General features: G+C 45.0%; 1 protein-coding gene across 1 annotated transcript in view; it reads right to left on the bottom strand.

The window, feature by feature from the left end:
* MYO1E (myosin IE) overlaps positions 1 to 17,120 on the bottom strand; it is a 102,151-nt gene that overhangs the window by 46,590 nt on the left and 38,441 nt on the right. Inside the window, exons 3-8 of the mRNA XM_083712534.1 lie at positions 15,383 to 15,472; positions 14,417 to 14,511; positions 6,813 to 6,900; positions 3,707 to 3,796; positions 951 to 1,082; positions 229 to 363 (exon numbers count right to left, since the gene is read on the bottom strand). Coding sequence (XP_083568660.1) covers positions 229 to 363; positions 951 to 1,082; positions 3,707 to 3,796; positions 6,813 to 6,900; positions 14,417 to 14,511; positions 15,383 to 15,472 — 630 coding nt within the window. The remainder of the gene's footprint in view (positions 1 to 228; positions 364 to 950; positions 1,083 to 3,706; positions 3,797 to 6,812; positions 6,901 to 14,416; positions 14,512 to 15,382; positions 15,473 to 17,120) is intronic.

Below are 17,120 nucleotides of genomic sequence, written 5' to 3'. Positions count from 1 at the left end.
CACAACTCCCCAAGGATGCTGGTGCCCCCACTTCCCTTGGTCTTCAGCTACTGCTTGTCAATAGCCCATAATCTGTTGGGGGCCTCTAAGGTTTTATATGGAAAAAATGTGCAAAATAGTTTTCAATCTCACACACATTGTAATTGTTGTACAAGCAGAAATGTTATTGTTTTTACTTAAACTGAAATGTTATTGAGGGGAGAGGTAGTAAGATGGTGAATAATTTACCAAAGTTTCCTGGAAATCAGATTTGTCATTAATATCCTCCACTTTGTAGGATCCTGAGAGGCTTAAGTAGTGGTAATAGTCCATGCTGGTGATGCCGAGGCTGGATTTCTGCTCAGTGGAGGCACCTTCAATCATCTGCAGGACAAAGAGCAGAAAATAGTCCCAAGTCAGCAGAGAAGCTTCTGACCTTTGTGTGGCTGGAATGAAGCCGAATGTACAAAGGTCAGAATCACATCTATTGCTCCACCCACTTTATCTCTGGCCCCACCCACCACAATCATGTAGCCCCTTAGAAGGAGGATGGAGAAGTGGATCCTCCAACAGGTGGGTGGGGCTGGTCAGGGGCACCTGCAAACCCCACTTTCAGCTGGGAGCCGTATCTTTATCTGCCTGTGGCTACTTTTACCAGTAGGGCAGGTGGATGTGGCTTGGGGAAAGCTGGCCTCTTCAGCCAAATTAGGACTTCTGCTGGAGGCGCCACATCACTGCCCCAGGAGATGCTGCACTAAAGAACACAGCTTTCAGACTGAAGAAAGGTTCCCGGCCCCTAACATATAGAAACAAACAGGGTCTGCTCATTACAAAGGGGCTTACTCAAAAGAAGATTCTTGTGACATGGATTGTGCCCAACATTCCAAAGAGGGACCCCAACTCCACCCCCCAAGAGGAACTCCAACAGAAAACCAAAGGCCTAACGCAAACCTCCTCGAAAGGTAGCTAACCTGATAGAAAATGTGGAAGCTCCTTTCCCCGGGATTCCTCATGACCACCCGTGACTTCTCCAGCAGGAAGTTGGATATTTTGCCTCCATCTGGTTCCCCACCTGGACTAAACTGGATTTCAAAATATTTTCCCTGCAAGACATAAAGGATGCAGACTGCTGGAAGTGGATGAAGTAAACACTAGCCTCAATGACACTAGGCCTTGCCAACTGGTTGCAGGCAAGGTTTAAGTTGCATAATAATAACAATCAGCGCGGTGGTTTTTTTCAGGGGGTATTCAAGGGTACGCAGTACCAGCACCTCTTTTGTTGTTGTTAAAAAGTGTGGCACTTACTGTAACAACTTCATGGTGAGTACTGGCACCTATTTTTCTAGGGGGGGGGGGAAGGACTGATAATAATTTTATGCATGGTATGCATTCTTCCAAGAGCTTTCCATGTGAGGTCTTGAACTAGAATGGAGGGGGGACTAGAACTGGGGGGGGGGTTTGTTTGTTTTGGATTAAAGGTGGCATGACAATGGACAGGGAAATCACAAGTAACAGGGATAGAGGGAAAGACCGGATTCATCTGCTTACCCAGCACAGTTGAGGACACAGTTGAGTTCCCCCAATATATATATTCCCCTCAAAATGCATCATTAAACCTTTATTCTTCCACACCCTTGAGACCCTCTCTCCTTATTTATTTACTTCATCTGTATGCCGCCCGTCCAACCAAGTTCTTTGTGTGGTTTACATAAACAATAAATACACAACTCAATTTATTAGAAGCACACAGAAACTAAAATAAAATATATCACAATAGTAGGAAACAAGCAACTAGGATCAGGCTAAGACACAACAGCTAAAACGATTTAAAACCAATGTATAGTCCGCTAAGGAGAAACTTGGGCCACTAGCAAAAAGTCTCTCTCCCTTGTAGTCTCCTGCCTTATTTCATTAACTGGAGGAACCCGAAGAAACTGCTTTTCTGACTGTGGTCAAACAGGTTTCCAGGTTTCCTAAACATTTAAGATGGCTAAAGGTGCTGAAAAGCTAAAGGCTTGCCTCTTTCAGCAGGCCTTTGAATGCAAAGATTTTGCCTGTATGTTATCATCATCATCATCATCATCATCATCATCATCATCATCATCTTTGTACCCCACCTATCTGACTGGGTTGCCCCAACCATGCTGGGCAGCTTTCAACAAAATATAAAAACACAGTCATACATTAAACATAAAAACTTCCCTATACAGGGCTGCCTTCAAATTTAGAAGACCTCAAAGTTATATCTCCTTGACATCTGATGGGAGGGCAGTCTACTGGGCGGGTGCCACTACAAAGAAGGCCTTTTGTCCAGGCAACTTTTTAGTTAACTGTGCTGCATGATTTTATTGTGTTATGTTATTGAGTATGTAATTGTTTTATTTCTGCAACTTACTTGACAAAACAAACAAATAAAACTTATTAGACCAGAGACAAGAATGAGGTGGGGTGGGGGGAAATGAGTGTATATACCATGTACAATGACACTTATATCACCTTCAACATTGCAGACTCTGTCTGTCCTAACCCAAAGAGGGAATATTCCTTCATACTTCCAGAACAAAGAAGGCACAAACATTTGCACCTCTTCCCCCTTCAAACTCCCCCCCCCCCTCTCCTTGGCAGGAGTGCAGGAAAGGAAGCACAAATTTGTTCTTTGCACACTGTTCTATCAATATCCTCAACACATTTGGTGGGGGGGGGAATTCTGTTACTCCATTTCTTGGTTGATGTGCAGCACAGAGAAAGCAGTCCTGAGTCAGCAGTTTAGAAAAGCAAGCTGATCTGAATCACAGAGAGTGAAGGGAATCCCCTCCAAAAAAAGGTTGCACAGAATCTCCAGGCCTCCTTCTCTTTGAATATCCCTCCCACTCACACAAGGAGGAAGCAGTGCTTGGGAAGTTCATTTTGCAAATGAATTTGCTCCAGTTCCAGTTCACCCACTCCAAAAATGAATTTGGATTATGAAAGATTAATTTGCAGTTCAATTCACAATTCATTCGTGTGACCCTGGGCATTTTTTTAAGCCTAGAGAATTGCACAGGCTGCTCTGCTAAAGTAAAATATATATTGAAGACTAAGAAAACATCAAAATGTGCGCACACAGAGCGTAATGCAACACCCGCCCTAGGGACTCTGCCTCTGCTCGCTCCACTTGCCAACCACACACTCATGTCATGGGGTGGATGCAAGCTCCCATCCTTCCATCAGCTAGCCAGCACTGCCTGAAGCAAGGCTTAATGGAGTGGGGTCAAGAAGCACTTTTCCCTTCTCCCTCCTGCAGGCTGTATGAAGCGTATCCCCACCCCTCTGTTAAACCCTACTGCCGATGAGTTTAACAGAGGGAGGGCAAACAGCTTGCCTAGGCTGGCATTTCTCACTGGGCTGGCATTCCTATCAGGCTTTCACACCAGCTGCAGAGCATGGCAACATTTTACATTCTTATGTATACAGGAAGATAAACAATGGAATTTAAATTAAAATGGAACTGAATTAAAAATGCCCCAAAGTCCCAGCACAAAAAGAACTTATGTTCAGTTTGCCTGGAAATTAAAGGAACTGCTTTCAGATGCAATTAAGAGATTTTCTAATTAATTCTTTGAACTAGTTAAACCAAATTAGTTCATCCCAAGTACTGAGAGAGAGAATGTCCCTTTTCCACCCCCAAAGCAATGTGTCCTCTTTCTCAGTGTGGTGGCCCTTTTGCAAGTTTCCATGGAGGACTTACAAATCTACTGGAATTGTTGTTCCGAACTGTTTTGGCATTCCCAAAGGCTTCCAAAAGGGGATTAGACTGCAGAATTATGTCCTTCACATGCTAGAGTCAAAAGAATAAATGGGGTTAATTGCATATAAGGAAAAATACCTTAGTTTAAAAAAAACAACCTTCCAAAAGTTTTTGTTAAACAGTGCAAGGCTAGTTGGGCCTTTACATGTGTCCCAGCAAGGCAAACCTTATGATCTTCAAGGAACAGGTTCCCACAGGGAGTTGCAGAGTCTTCTTCTGGATTGTTTTGGCAAAAGAACCATGGATACTCACCTGCCACAATTATTAGGGAATTTTGTTGTATTTGTGGGGTGCAGGGAGAAAGAGGACAGGACGCTACAGTACCCCCCCCAAATTACTCTCAACTCTTTGAAGGAGGGACCTGATTTCACCAGGAGCTGGGAAAACAATGCAGTCTCAGGAGACCACTTCCAGGGAAATCTTGCTAAGTATTTAATGGCCTTTCATCTTCCTTCCCTTTCCCTCTACCTACAGCCAAAATCCAAGTGGGCTCTTCAGACTCGTACTCTGGGCAGAGGGGATCCAGCGTAAACAAAAGCTATGGTCTAGATCTGGCACTCCCAGTAGTTTTAGCTCTGGTGTGCTTGTAGCTTCGAATCCTGCTCCCTTGGTCAAAAGGAAGTTTGAAGATAAGAAAAACTGATGGAGGGCATACGCCTCTGGTTTGCTCCCAGGCACCTGAACATTAGAAGGATCTTGTGGAACAGAGATGGAATGAAGCCTCTGCCTGGACCAGAGATCATTCTTAGAGAAGAAAGTTATGAGGCAGAGGGACAAGTGACTTGACCGTCTCAGGCACCTTATTCAGGTATTAAATCCACCTTCAGACACCAGCCTCAAATGGGTGCACAGGGCCTCCAACGAGGTTGCAGGTGGACTTTTAATATTCACAGACAGACAGATACATGCACCCAATCCAGTAATCAAAAGACAACTGTACCCATTTCATCACCTGTTTTCTGTCAAGAGTACAGTTTTCATTTTGGCTTTTGCAGAAAATGGTAGAATTTTCCCCAAAATAACGGAAAAGGCTATTTATAGTGTGCAATTAAACCAATTCCAGAAACAACACAGTGCATATTTCCGTCCAGTCACTGTTTCTTTGACTACTAACAGAGACCAAACGATGCAGACAGTTATCATTGTTTCCCATGGAAAGAAAACAGGAAGGGCATAATCAACGTGAGTACAGTAAAGCAAATAAACAGCAGGCAGTTGAGGAGCAATGACAGCAGCCGCTTGGTAGGAGGAAACAGCTACTAGTTCTCTTAAAATAGCCCATCTACCCATCCGCTGGTGATCTCATGGACACCTGTCAGCCAGATGCCACAGCTAGCTCCCTGCCTTACCCTTCAGTTGCTGCAACTCCTCTACACCTCTGGCTGAAAAGGAAGTGCACACGCAGCAAGGGTCAAAGTGGTTGATTTTCAGGCTGTTCCTTTTTCTGACTTAAGATGGCATTCAGGACGGAGAAGGCTCTGAGCCTCCAGAACTGGCACTGCTGTACCTGTACAGGTACAACAGGATTTCAGGAGACTCCCTGTCCAATTCCTCCTACAGAGGAGAGCCTGTGTGGATTTATAGGGAATGGGAGGGCTAGAGGGTGGGCAGCTGGCCACCAGATTTCAGTGTTCTAGAAATGTCACATACACACCCATTGCCTCTTTACGTTGGAAGTGGAGAGCCAGATACAGTAAGTAGAAAGAATTAGGGAGGGGAGAGCTGTCTTAAGTAAGAAGAGCCCTGCTGGATCAGACCAACCCCAACATTCTTTTCCTACAGTCCCCAATGCAATGCCTCTAGGAAGCCCACCAGCAATAGCACTCTCCCTCTCAAGCATACTGCCACTGATGCTGGAGGTGATATAGCCATCATGACTAGTTGCCATTGACTGCCACATCCCGCTATGCTGGGGGGGCCTGGTTGTGATCAAACAGAAGTGGTGGAAACTGGGATTTCCTTTATTTTAGTGGGAGCATGGGGGAACGGAGGCAGAAATGAGAACAAATAATTTTTTGAAGGGCAAACATGAATGCATTTGAATGTTTTAGGCAAAGTCAAACTGATTGGCAGGGGAAGCGGTCCACTGGTGCTGTTCCAGCACAGCCCTCTACTGAAAAGGACACATTATTTTTTTAAAAAAACCTCATCCTCGAAATCCATTGCTTGTTCTCAGCACTGCAACACAGAGCTATACTGCCCCCAAACATGGAGGCTCCATTGAGCCAACCATACTGGCGGGATGGGGCTTCCACAAGTTAAGCAGGAAACAGCAGCTTTGAATGGGTGGAGCCAAGGGAGGGCAAGTGGGAGTAAGTTAGCAATGGAGAAGGGGCCTTCATCCGTTACAGAGTGGAGGGTGAGGACTGGGAGGCAACAGTGACACAGCTGAACAGGTCTATGTCAAAAGAACATCAGGAAGCACTGAAGGAATTAGCCCCCACCAGTCCCTGTAGAACTAAGATATTGACAGGATTAATGATACCATTAGATGAACAAGCAAGAATAGGTAAAGGTAAAGGTACCCCTGACCATTAGGTCCAGTCGTGACCTACTCTGGGGTTGCGGCGCTCATCTTGCTCTATGGGCCGAGGGAGCCGGCGTTTGTCCGCAGACAGCTTCCGGGTCATGTGGCCAGCATGACTAAGTCGCTTCTGGCGAACCAGAGCAGCGCACGGAAACACCGTTTACCTTCCCGCCGGAGCAGTACCTATTTATCTACTTGCACTCTGACGTGCTTTCGAACTGCTAGGTTGGCAGGAGCTGGGACTGAGCAACGGGAGCTCACCCCGTCGCGGGGATTCGAACCGCCGACCTTCTGATTGGCAAGTCCTAGGCTCTGTGGTTTAACCCACAGTGCCACCAGCGTCCCATAAGCAAGAATAGATGCCCCTAACTAACCCAAGGCTCCTTTCAACAAGTTTCAACTTGTTTCAGCCTCAGATTAACCCACTGAGCCTATGAACAAGCTACACAGGAGTCCAAAGGGAATGTCATCTGATGACAATCAATGGTACAAATACGTCTCCCAGCAGTATCCACTTACCTGCACTTTTGGACCTCCTCCTGATATTTTGGAGATGTAACTCATGATGTACTTAGCTGCCACAGTCTTCCCAGCACCACTTTCACCACTGGGGGGGGGGGGGGGAAATAGAAGTAGGATATATTTGAAGCCATCCAAAGGCAGAGTCCCCAAATACATGGTTTTAGCATTACAAGTTCAAGCAGACTCGAGCCTCAACCTCATGCGTTCTTCCCTTCCATTCTTGCTTTGCAGCAGCCCTTCTGACTTGTCATTTCATTCACATCCGGTGAACTATTACCTGTGCATTGTATGCCCACCTTCTTGGATTGAAAACTACAGTTCAAAGTGAATGTATAATCCTGCTTTGCAGGCAACCCATAGTTTCAAGTTTTGGATGCAAAGACAACAACAGTTTGCACGAAACCAGAAAATGAGGCTTCTAATCTCTAAATGTGATGGAACAAGGAAGCATGCAAGCCCACATTATATCTGATCTCCTTTACATCTGCACACAATGTTTTTATTCTAGTTTTATTGATCAGGAACCTGATAAATTTGTTCAATATAAAAACTGTAAAACTAAGCAAGACAACAGTACAATATTTATGAACTGCAATAACCAGAAGCGAGTCCTATTCCTGCTGGCCTGACTCTTTCCGAGCCCTTCTTAAATATCAGTGAAATCCCTCCAGGGAACTGTGGTCATTCCAGCAAAAGGATTTTTCTAGAGTGGTTGTGCACCAGTTCCTCTCTCTTCTATTGCTTTTCCAATAAGCATATAAAAATGTGCACTCTCCTTTCTAATTCCATCCCCCTTTAGGGATTGCTCACCAGAAGCACTCTGCAAAAACATGTATCTTAAATTTAAAAAACAAAGCAGTTATAAGTGACTCAAAGCCGCTAAAGGTTGGGGGTAACAGAACACAAGAGAGAGAGAAACACAATGCATCCCATATCCATTTCAGGGAATTTTGATGCCTCTATTAAGTGTTCCCATGTACAGTTACCAAAAACTGCAATGTGTGTTGAACATTAAAAAAAAAACATAAAGAGAAAAACTTGGGCAATAAAAGCATCCTGTATAGCACTCAAGAGTGATGACTAAGTTTTACAGAGAGCCTTTGTTTTCTGCACTACCTCATTTCAGTGGACATTTTCAAAAAATTATAACAGAGAAACAAATAAAATATAGGTTAATAATATACATTTTGATTCACAGAAGAAGAGCCTGGCTGTCGGATCAGATCAAAGGCTTACTTAGTCCTCATAGGATGCCCATGTCCATTAAGGGAAGCCCCCAAGCAGGGCATAGGCACAACATCTCTCTCCCTGCTCATGATCCTGTGGAACTGGTATTCAACTGCATACTGCCTCTGATCCAGGAAGGGAGCATATATAGTCATCATGCCTAGAAGCTACTGATGCCCATGTTGGTGGCCTCCAACAAATCTTGTGGAAAACAGCTACAGTTAAAACATAGTTTGATGCTGGTTTTAGAGTAGTGGTACCTATTTATCTACTTGCACTGGTATGCTTTTGAACTGCTAGGTTGGCAGAAGCTGGGACAGAGCAAAGGAGCTCACCCCGTCATGCAGATTCAAACTGCCGACATTCCGATTGGCAAGCCCAAGAGGCTCAGTGGTTTAGACTACAGTGCCGTCCCAGTTAGATTACTAACAGACATGATATCATACATCTTTGCCCAGTCTGGTGCCCTCCATATGTTTCAGACTACAGTTCCCATCAGTCCCAGCCAGCATGGCTGTACGATACTGGGGTAGATGGAAGTTGTAATGTGAAACATCTGGAGAGTACCTGGTTGGTGAAAGCTGATATAATACACCATAGGCTACTTTTGCCCAAAGCCCCAAACAATACAAAAGCTTTCTCTAGCACTCTTAAAAACTGGTTGGCCTAAGTAAAAATCATTATTTTTAAGAGATGGTGTGCTGAGGTGGATCAGAACAGGAGCTATGAGCCAGGCCACCCCTTCTTCTGTGGTGGTCACTCGTAGCCGAGTTAAGATTGTCTTCTATGAATATGATCTTAACAGTGTGTCCATATGTGACTATGGAGGGCAATTCTGGATCCGCACATCCTTCCATAATGGGGACAAAGGTTTATGGGCAGGAGTTGATCTTGGTGAGGATTTGCCAAATGTGCCTTCCTCTTAGCTCATTTCTCCCTTTCGTCCTGAGTTTGTGCTTCTTCAAAGTCCATGACTTAGTGAAGGCTGTTCTCCAACCATAGTGCTTGCAGGCCAGTGTTTCCCAGTTGTCGGTGTTTATACAGTGGCACCTCTGGTTACAAACGGGATCCGTTCCGGAGGCCCATTTGCAACATGAAAAGAGCGCAACCCGCAGTGACGCGTCTGCGCACACACGGGTTGCGATTCGCCGCTTCTGTGCATGCATGTGATGTCATTTTGCGCTTCTGCACATGGGTGAGAGGCGAAACCCGGAAGTAACCCTTTCCGGTACTTCCGGGCCGCCGCGGGACGTAACCTGAAAGAACATAACATGAAGCGGATGTAACATGAGGTATGATTGTATTACTTTTTTAAATATTTGCCTTAAGATTTGCCTTAAACCTCTTTTGCTGTCCACTGACATTACGCCTTCCATTCTTAAATTGGGAATAGAGTAGTTGCTCTGGAAGACGATAATCAGGCATGTACTATGCCTGAAAGGGGCCCATCAGTGGTGAGAAAGATTATTGGTGGGAAATGGTCCTTCTCTTGCCTGGCCCTTTTCACTGGAGAGGTCAGTCATTGAATCCGGGGGTCCTTCTGCATGCAGAGCAGGTGCTCTTGAGGTATTGAAGCCACAGTTAGTTGAAAACAGAAAGTAATGCTTCTAAACCTCTGTTTGTGGCTGTTCCTGAGCAGGCGAGAGCCCACAAGCCTATTATTTGAAGCCTGCCCTTCATCATAATAGATCCCAGGGTGGAGTATAATGCATAAATTACAATGCACAGCTCATATAAAATCAACTGAAAGCAATTGAAACTATAAATCAATGTGAACAATAGGAACAGCTAAAAATACAACACTGAAACCCCAGCAGTTATAGAAGCTGCAAAGCAGGCTTCCTTAGGATTAAACTTCAATACTACGTCTGAGCCTTCCCAGCATCTGTGAAGCCATTTTGAAAATTCAAAAAGCATTCTGTAAATCCTGTTTCCAAATACTCATTTGGCTTGCTTTTATCATTCTGGGGGGACCAGTACAGCTGCTCACACACATTACTTAACAACCAACCAGCTGACAGGAAGTTCCAAGATGTTTAAAAACATGGCTTTTGTTAGGAAGTGCATAAATAGGCCGATTACAGAATTAAGGATTTGGGGACTCAAAGAACACACGGCCATATTCTCATCAAAGAAGATTTAAAACCTGCTTTCTAATAGAAACGACTCTATCCCAAGAGAGCAGGGGGAGGGGATATTTGAGCTATCAAAGGTGGCATAATGCCTACATGTAGTGCCAAATTCAAAGGGTCTGTGGTATGGAGGGGGGAAAGGGGCCCACTGAGTATGGCAACAATTCTTGTGTGAAATAGTTAAAACAAAAGCTGACTGGCAGTAGTCATGTTTACTCAGACACAAGTCCCATTGAGCTGAATTGGACTCACTTGTCTATTTATGACCTAGTTGAGATTCCTGCATTGCGGGGGGTTGGACTAGGTGATCCTTGGGGGTCCCTTCCAACTCTGCAATTCTATGATTATTAGTCTGCATTCCATTTGGAGAGATTTGTAGGGAGAAGAGAAACAGCCACAGGCAGCTCAGCAGCCTCTGAGAAGCCAGACTCAACTATATGCTTAAATAAATTACAAAGTCCATGCATTAGTACTATTGCAATTAAATGAAAAATCAAAGCAGGATTTGGTGCCAGAACAAAGTAGGAGTTTAGCTGGTGGAGGTTGCATTGAACAGGCTCAGTCCACTGTGCCCTGTTCCAGTGCCACCATCAGACACATGTGCAGTGATACCTCAGGTTACATACGCTTCAGGTTACATACGCTTCAGGTTACAGACTCCGCTAACCCAGAAATAGTGCTTCAGGTTAAGAACTTTGCTTCAGGATGAGAACAGAAATCGTGCTCCAGCGGCAGCAGGAGGCCCTATTAGATAAAGTGGTGCTTCAGGTTAAGAACAGTTTCAGGTTAAGAACGGACCTCTGGAACGAATTAAGTTCTTAACCCGAGGTACCACTGTATAGGGTGGAGAGGTCTGCAAAAAAACCCCCAACCCATTTTATTGAGTCTGCTGTTTACATTCACGCAAACCATGCATAAGTTCTAGAAGATGCAACACCATATTCACTGGAAGAGCGAAAGTAGAATAAGTTAGAAAAAATAATGCCATGACAAGTAAACTATAAACACACAAAGAGATGGATTACAAAATTCCTGAAGGAGGAGGATGCATTTAAATGCTGAAATATAAAAGCTGAAAACTGAACCCAAGGAATCATGCAGTATCAAGCACCCTGATTTCTAGGTAAAATTAAGTGTTTCCATAATGAAATCTGAACAACTGGATGTTTAATTTTTAAAGGGTTATTCGATGAAGTGCAACACCCTCTTTGTTGTAACACAGCTCCAGGGGTCAACAGGGCAAGCACACCTGATTGTCTGGGCCTCTGTTATTCTCTACAACAGAGCTGGGGAACTATGGCACTCCGGATTTTTCTGGACTATACCTGCCATCATCCCTGGCCATTGGCCACACTGGCTGGATCTGATGGGAGGTGGAGAAACAACATCTGGGGGGGCCACAGGTTCACTACCCGTGTCCCCCAGGCTCAGAACTCCTCCATTATCCACAAAGGTAGAGCCAGTTATCACATGAACTGACCTTTGGATCTAGGAAGACCTTTGAGCTCTTGATTTGCAAAACACCCCCCCCCCCGACAATGCTGAGAAGGCAAAGGGCCTCATGCCTGCTACTTCCTAGAAAAGCTAGAATGTCCCAGTTTCAGTCCTTGACATCTCCAGGTGGGGCTGAGAGAATGTCCCTACCTGAAACACTGGAGAGCTGCTGCTAATCATCATCGTAGACAATACTGATCTAGATATAAGGCAGCTTTCTGTGTTCCTAATGCTGCACTGGGCAGCTGCTGTTGGTGCCCCACAAGTTCTGTACTTTTCCACATGGCCACCCCAAGACTTTGACTGGACAGCCCCTCCAGCAAAGTGGAGAGAGGTCTGGATTTGTGTAACTGCATCTAACAGGGTTTCAGTGCCACTTGTGTATTAGTTTTAAGCCTACCTTTCTCATCTTCTCATCTTTGCAGAGGTGGACTTTAAATGAGGTTTAGTCCACAGACCCATTCTGAACCAATAAATCAGACAATGGGATCTGCTTCCCAAATGGTTCACAGTCCTCCTCCATCTGGGTCCTGAGTGCCCAGTAACATCTTATAAATAGCTGCAGTTGCCCCCATAGGCGCTGACTCCATGGGGCCTGAGGGGGCCCGAGCCCCCTCAAAAATTTGTTTGGGGGGGGCTCTGCCCCCCCAATAATTTAAGAAAATTATTAGTTATATTATGCTTTGTAAAATCACAAAATTATGTTGGTATTTTTTATTTTCCTTGTTTGACGATAGTTACCTTTTAAAATACATTCAGTAATGAGTTAAAACAAAGCCACTCCCGATCTAGAGAGGGGGTGGGGTTGCGGACTCTCGACCCATCAACAATCTCGCGGGGCTGGCGTCAGCCCCGCGAGAAGCGGGGATTCCCACTAGCTCATTAATATTCACTGCCCACGGCGGCAGCCAATCGGCTGCCGCAAAGGGCGGGCCCTCACAGGTTCACTTAAGGTCGGGGCTGCCCCCTTTCGTTCCCTCAGCAGCAGCGGTTTGGAGGTCTTGGGCCCCCCTAATATTTTTTATAAGTCGGTATGGGCCCCCGCCCCCCCAATATTTTTTATAAGTCGGTGCCCCTGGTTGCCCCCTTCAACTCCTGTGGATGAGCTGCTTGCCTTTTAATTGTTGCAGTCTACCCTGGGACTTTATGATGAAGGGGCTAGTATTATTATTAATAATAAATTTAGATATTATCAAATTGATATGCAATGTAATTTCATCTGCTGTAGGGACCATGTTTCTAACCACCAATCCCATGACTTAAGGTAAAATTTTATTTCAAGCACGGTCATTCTGGGACCTAAGTGGTGACTGTCATAAAGTTGATATGGAGGAGAACACTTCGGCCACAGCGCTGCCGCGTGTGTGTTGCACAGCACAAAACAAGAAGCTGCATTTCTAACCACGTCACTGTTTCTTTTCTTTACCCCTAGCCGCACTCAAGGAGAATTCCTGTAAGCAGTAAAGAGTACATTTATTTTTAAGCTTCAGATTCCAGAAATAGACTCAAAAAGCCACAATGATGATACGTTGGGAAATAAAAGACGGCTGGTTGCTCCCAGGCCAAGGATGTGTGGGGCATAATCGAGCATGGCAGGGAAAAGGACCCTGAAGATGACCACATTTCATTTATTGCCACAGCAACATATCCACCCCATACAGAGATCAGCACAAAAAGAATCCTGAACTGCAGAGTCGGCCACTAGTGGCTCAAGGGCAGGAAGGTACTTGGGAGTTTATGACATATCAGCCAGTACTTCTTGCATCACATTAAAGGTAAAGGTAAAGGTACCCCTGCCCGTACGGGCCAGTCTTGACAGACTCTGGGGTTGTGCGCCCATCTCACTCAAGAGGCCAGGGGCCAGCGCTGTCCGGAGACACTTCCGGGTCATGTGGCCAGCGTGACATCGCTGCATCTTGCGAGCCAGAGCTGCACACGGAAACGCCGTTTACCTTCCCGCTGGTAAGCGGTCCCTATTTATCTACTTGCACCCAGGGGTGCTTTCGAACTGCTAGGTTGGCAGGTGCTGGGACCGAGCAGCAGGAGCGCACCCCGCCGCAGGGATTCGAACCACCGACCTTTCGATCGGCAAGTCCTAGGCGCTGAGGCTTTAACCCACAGCGCCACCTGCGTCCACCTGCATCACATTAGCCTTCCAAAAAACAAATGAAAACGACTTGTTCCAAATAATCCAAAGGGTCTTTGACAGAGATCAGCCAGAAAAGGGGCCCTGACGAAGATTTGTAGATTAGCATTGTCACCCAGAATTGAGGCTGGATGTAAGGGAACTGGGTACGTGGAAAGACCACATGAGAATGAATGGTGGACACTTGAGCAAGATGCATTTAACAGGATGGACACAACAACCAGGGAGGCTCAAGGGAAGGGAGAGGTGGGCCCTGGACTGTGGAACAGACCTGGAGGCTCGGGACACAAAAAGCCAGATGCTTTCTGGGTGGTAAACTCATGTTCTTTATTCATCAGCCACAGTGCTCACTCACTGTCACACACAAAGCGACTCACACTCGCCCTCTCACACATGACTAAGTTAACTGTGACTGCCTTATATCCATTTAATTCAGTGGGCCTACACTGAGTCAGATACAACACTTTGAAGCAAGTCTGCTCAAGCATGGCATTAACAGTTATTTGCAATAGAAGCAAGATGGGCTTCTAGACTGTGTCCAGTGCACCTTATCCAAACCAAGGCATAAATGCAAACCATGAGGTTAAAGAGCGAGTCCTTACCTGATGATGACACATTGGTTCTCTCTGTCAATTATCATGTTTCGGTACATATTGTCCGCTAGAGCATAGATATGTGGTGGATTTTCATACTGAGCCTACGGGGAGGGAAATACGCCAGGCAATAAATAAAACTGTTACTAAGAAAGGTCGTATCAACAACAAAAAGATAACTTCTCAGTCAATTAAACAGGACAGCATTAACCTCCCCCCCACCCCAGGGCATCCAGAAACTGACAGACAGCTTCCAACTTCTAGAAACAGATAATTTGGTGCAATGAGATACTGAGGTGGATTGAGCGGACGAGACCAATAGTGGGTCCAGTGGTCAAGAAGGTGGCTTCTGCACATGCTGTAGAGGGGGGAGTGAGGAGCAGATGGGGCTCGATGGAAGGTAGTCCATCTAAGAGAAGGAAAACTCTGATCCAAAACCTCTACCGCTTTGTGGGATATCTTCAGGAGAAGAAAAGGCTAAGGAGTAAACCCTACACAAATCCAGAACAGAGCCCTAAGACGTTGGATGGTGTCTTGTATGTCTCCTTCTGGCAACTCCTGCAGCCAAACATATTGCTCTGCTTTCCTTTGCACTGCTTCAGTGAGGCCAAGAGGGAGGTCTGGTCATCTGGTCAGCCCAGGATTGTGCCCCAGGAGGTCACTTCAGTGCTGCTAATGCAGCGGTCTGGCTTCACCCCCGGATGGATGTGCACAGAAGCCAATGATAATTTCACACCTGTACCCTGTTCATTTATTCCTTTTTAAAAATATCTTTCTTTGGGACTTTATCCTCAAAAGCTCCTTTTTTGTATTTATATTATTTTGTTAACATCCATTTTCTTTTCATGTGAATTGTCTGTTTTTGTCGTTTAGAAAAACAAATTAAAAAGAAAAAAGAGAGGAGATAACTGGCCTCAGCAAACCTTTAAACATTTTTTGAGAATGAAATAAGCTAAGAGTGAAATCATCACTTACAGCTCCTTGATACATTTCAATTTCTTTCTCTCCAAAATATGGCATCTGCTTGAACGGGTTCACAGAGATCAGCACTGATCCAATATATGTCTGTGTTTGGAACAGTCAAGGTTCACAATGCTTTAAAAAAAAATCAATTTATGATGCAAACTCCCTCTTCACCCAATTAGTCCACCCTCTGCTTTTCTATATTGCAGCCCATGTGTGAATGTGTGCACATTTCAGCTTGCAGGCTCAAAACATTGATAGTAGAGTGGTTACCGAGCAAAATAAATCTTAGCTGTTTAATTATACAGGAACATTATAGAAGTACATGTGGAAGCTGCCCTAAACCAGATCAAACCCTTTATCCATCCAGTCCCCACCACCCTCTGCCCTGACCAGCTGCATCTCTCTGGGGGGAGGGGGGTCTCAGGGCTGTGGAGATTCTGTTCCATCGCCTGCTGCTTCCCAACCCTTTCAGTTGGTGATGCTATTTGGGTTTCATCCTGGGGCCTTCTGTGTACAATGCTTCCCCTTCCCCCAGTTCTTTTAAATGAAATTATAGTCAATTAGTGAAATAATAAAATATGCACGAATTTGCATAGGAGCAGAACAGTTCAGGCACAAAATACACACTTCCTTTGTTTTTAAGATGATGCCCATGTGATATGTCACAACAGCTGCCATTTTGGAAGAGGCATCTCCTCCTGTGCAAGCCAGAAGATGAAGTGTCTCTTTTGGGATGACACTCGCCATCTGCAGTTTTTCCAACTCTCAAAGTCGACTTCCTTAGTTGATCAATATGCTTTTCTACTGACTCATGTAAGCAATTCAGCATTGCAGCCCTATACATTAGTATCAGGATATGCATATTGTGTTTGGATGACTGGTGCTGCATGAGTGATAGCAACGTTTAACGTTTTGCTATTCAACACACAGACACACACCCAACACAGGCACAATCAACACTCAGTGTTGCACACAGCAGCCCATTGTCTTGGGATAATAACGGCAAGATGATGTCATGCTGCTAATAATAAAAAAAGCAACTAAGGCAAACAAGCATAACTTCCATATTGTGCGAAATTGCTACATTTGGAGGATATCCATGGAACCGTGGCACCACTCAGGACATCTCTATGGCAAATCCAGAAGTGTTTTGTGTGAACATAAAATATATTGAAGCAACTTGTTGATTCAGTGTTAATAATTTATGGAATGATTCAATAAGCTTCTCCAATATGAGGAACACTGTAAAAAAATAATTCCCTATGATTGATGGCGGTGACAGCTGAGCCATTCAGGAGCCAATGCCCAGATGAAAACTAAAAGGCCTCCCTTTTCAGAATTTGGGAAGTGGAAAAAAGAAAGCAGTGAGTGTTGCTCTTAGCTATCAGGAGAATAGCACCAGATCTTGCAAAGCTTTTTAGGCCTGACTGAGATTGTGGGATGCCTGTTACAGACTAGGAGAGCAGCAGAAAAAGTTAGAAGCCCAATAAGCTTATGAGGGGAGGCCAGACTGCTGCTGGAATTCTGCAACCATCTGCACTGACAGGACAGTCATGGTGGCAGAACCCATTCAGACTAAGAGACTGAAGGATCTCTCCTCAGAACTGAAGCTTGCCACCTGTGAGAAAAGCAGCTTGAGACAGGACACAAACTCCAGCCTGGTTGCTCAAGTCTGTTTGACTCCAGAACAAGATTACAGTCCTTAAGAACACCTTCTCACAAGGGAGAACTGTAAGTGAAACGTAGA

This window comes from Podarcis gaigeae (genome assembly GCF_964106915.1).
Source record: "Podarcis gaigeae genome assembly, chromosome: 14".
In the NCBI taxonomy this organism is placed as follows: Eukaryota; Metazoa; Chordata; class Lepidosauria; order Squamata; family Lacertidae; genus Podarcis; species Podarcis gaigeae.
The sequence above is the reverse complement of the archived record's forward strand: the minus strand, read 5'-3'. Positions and strand labels throughout refer to the sequence as shown.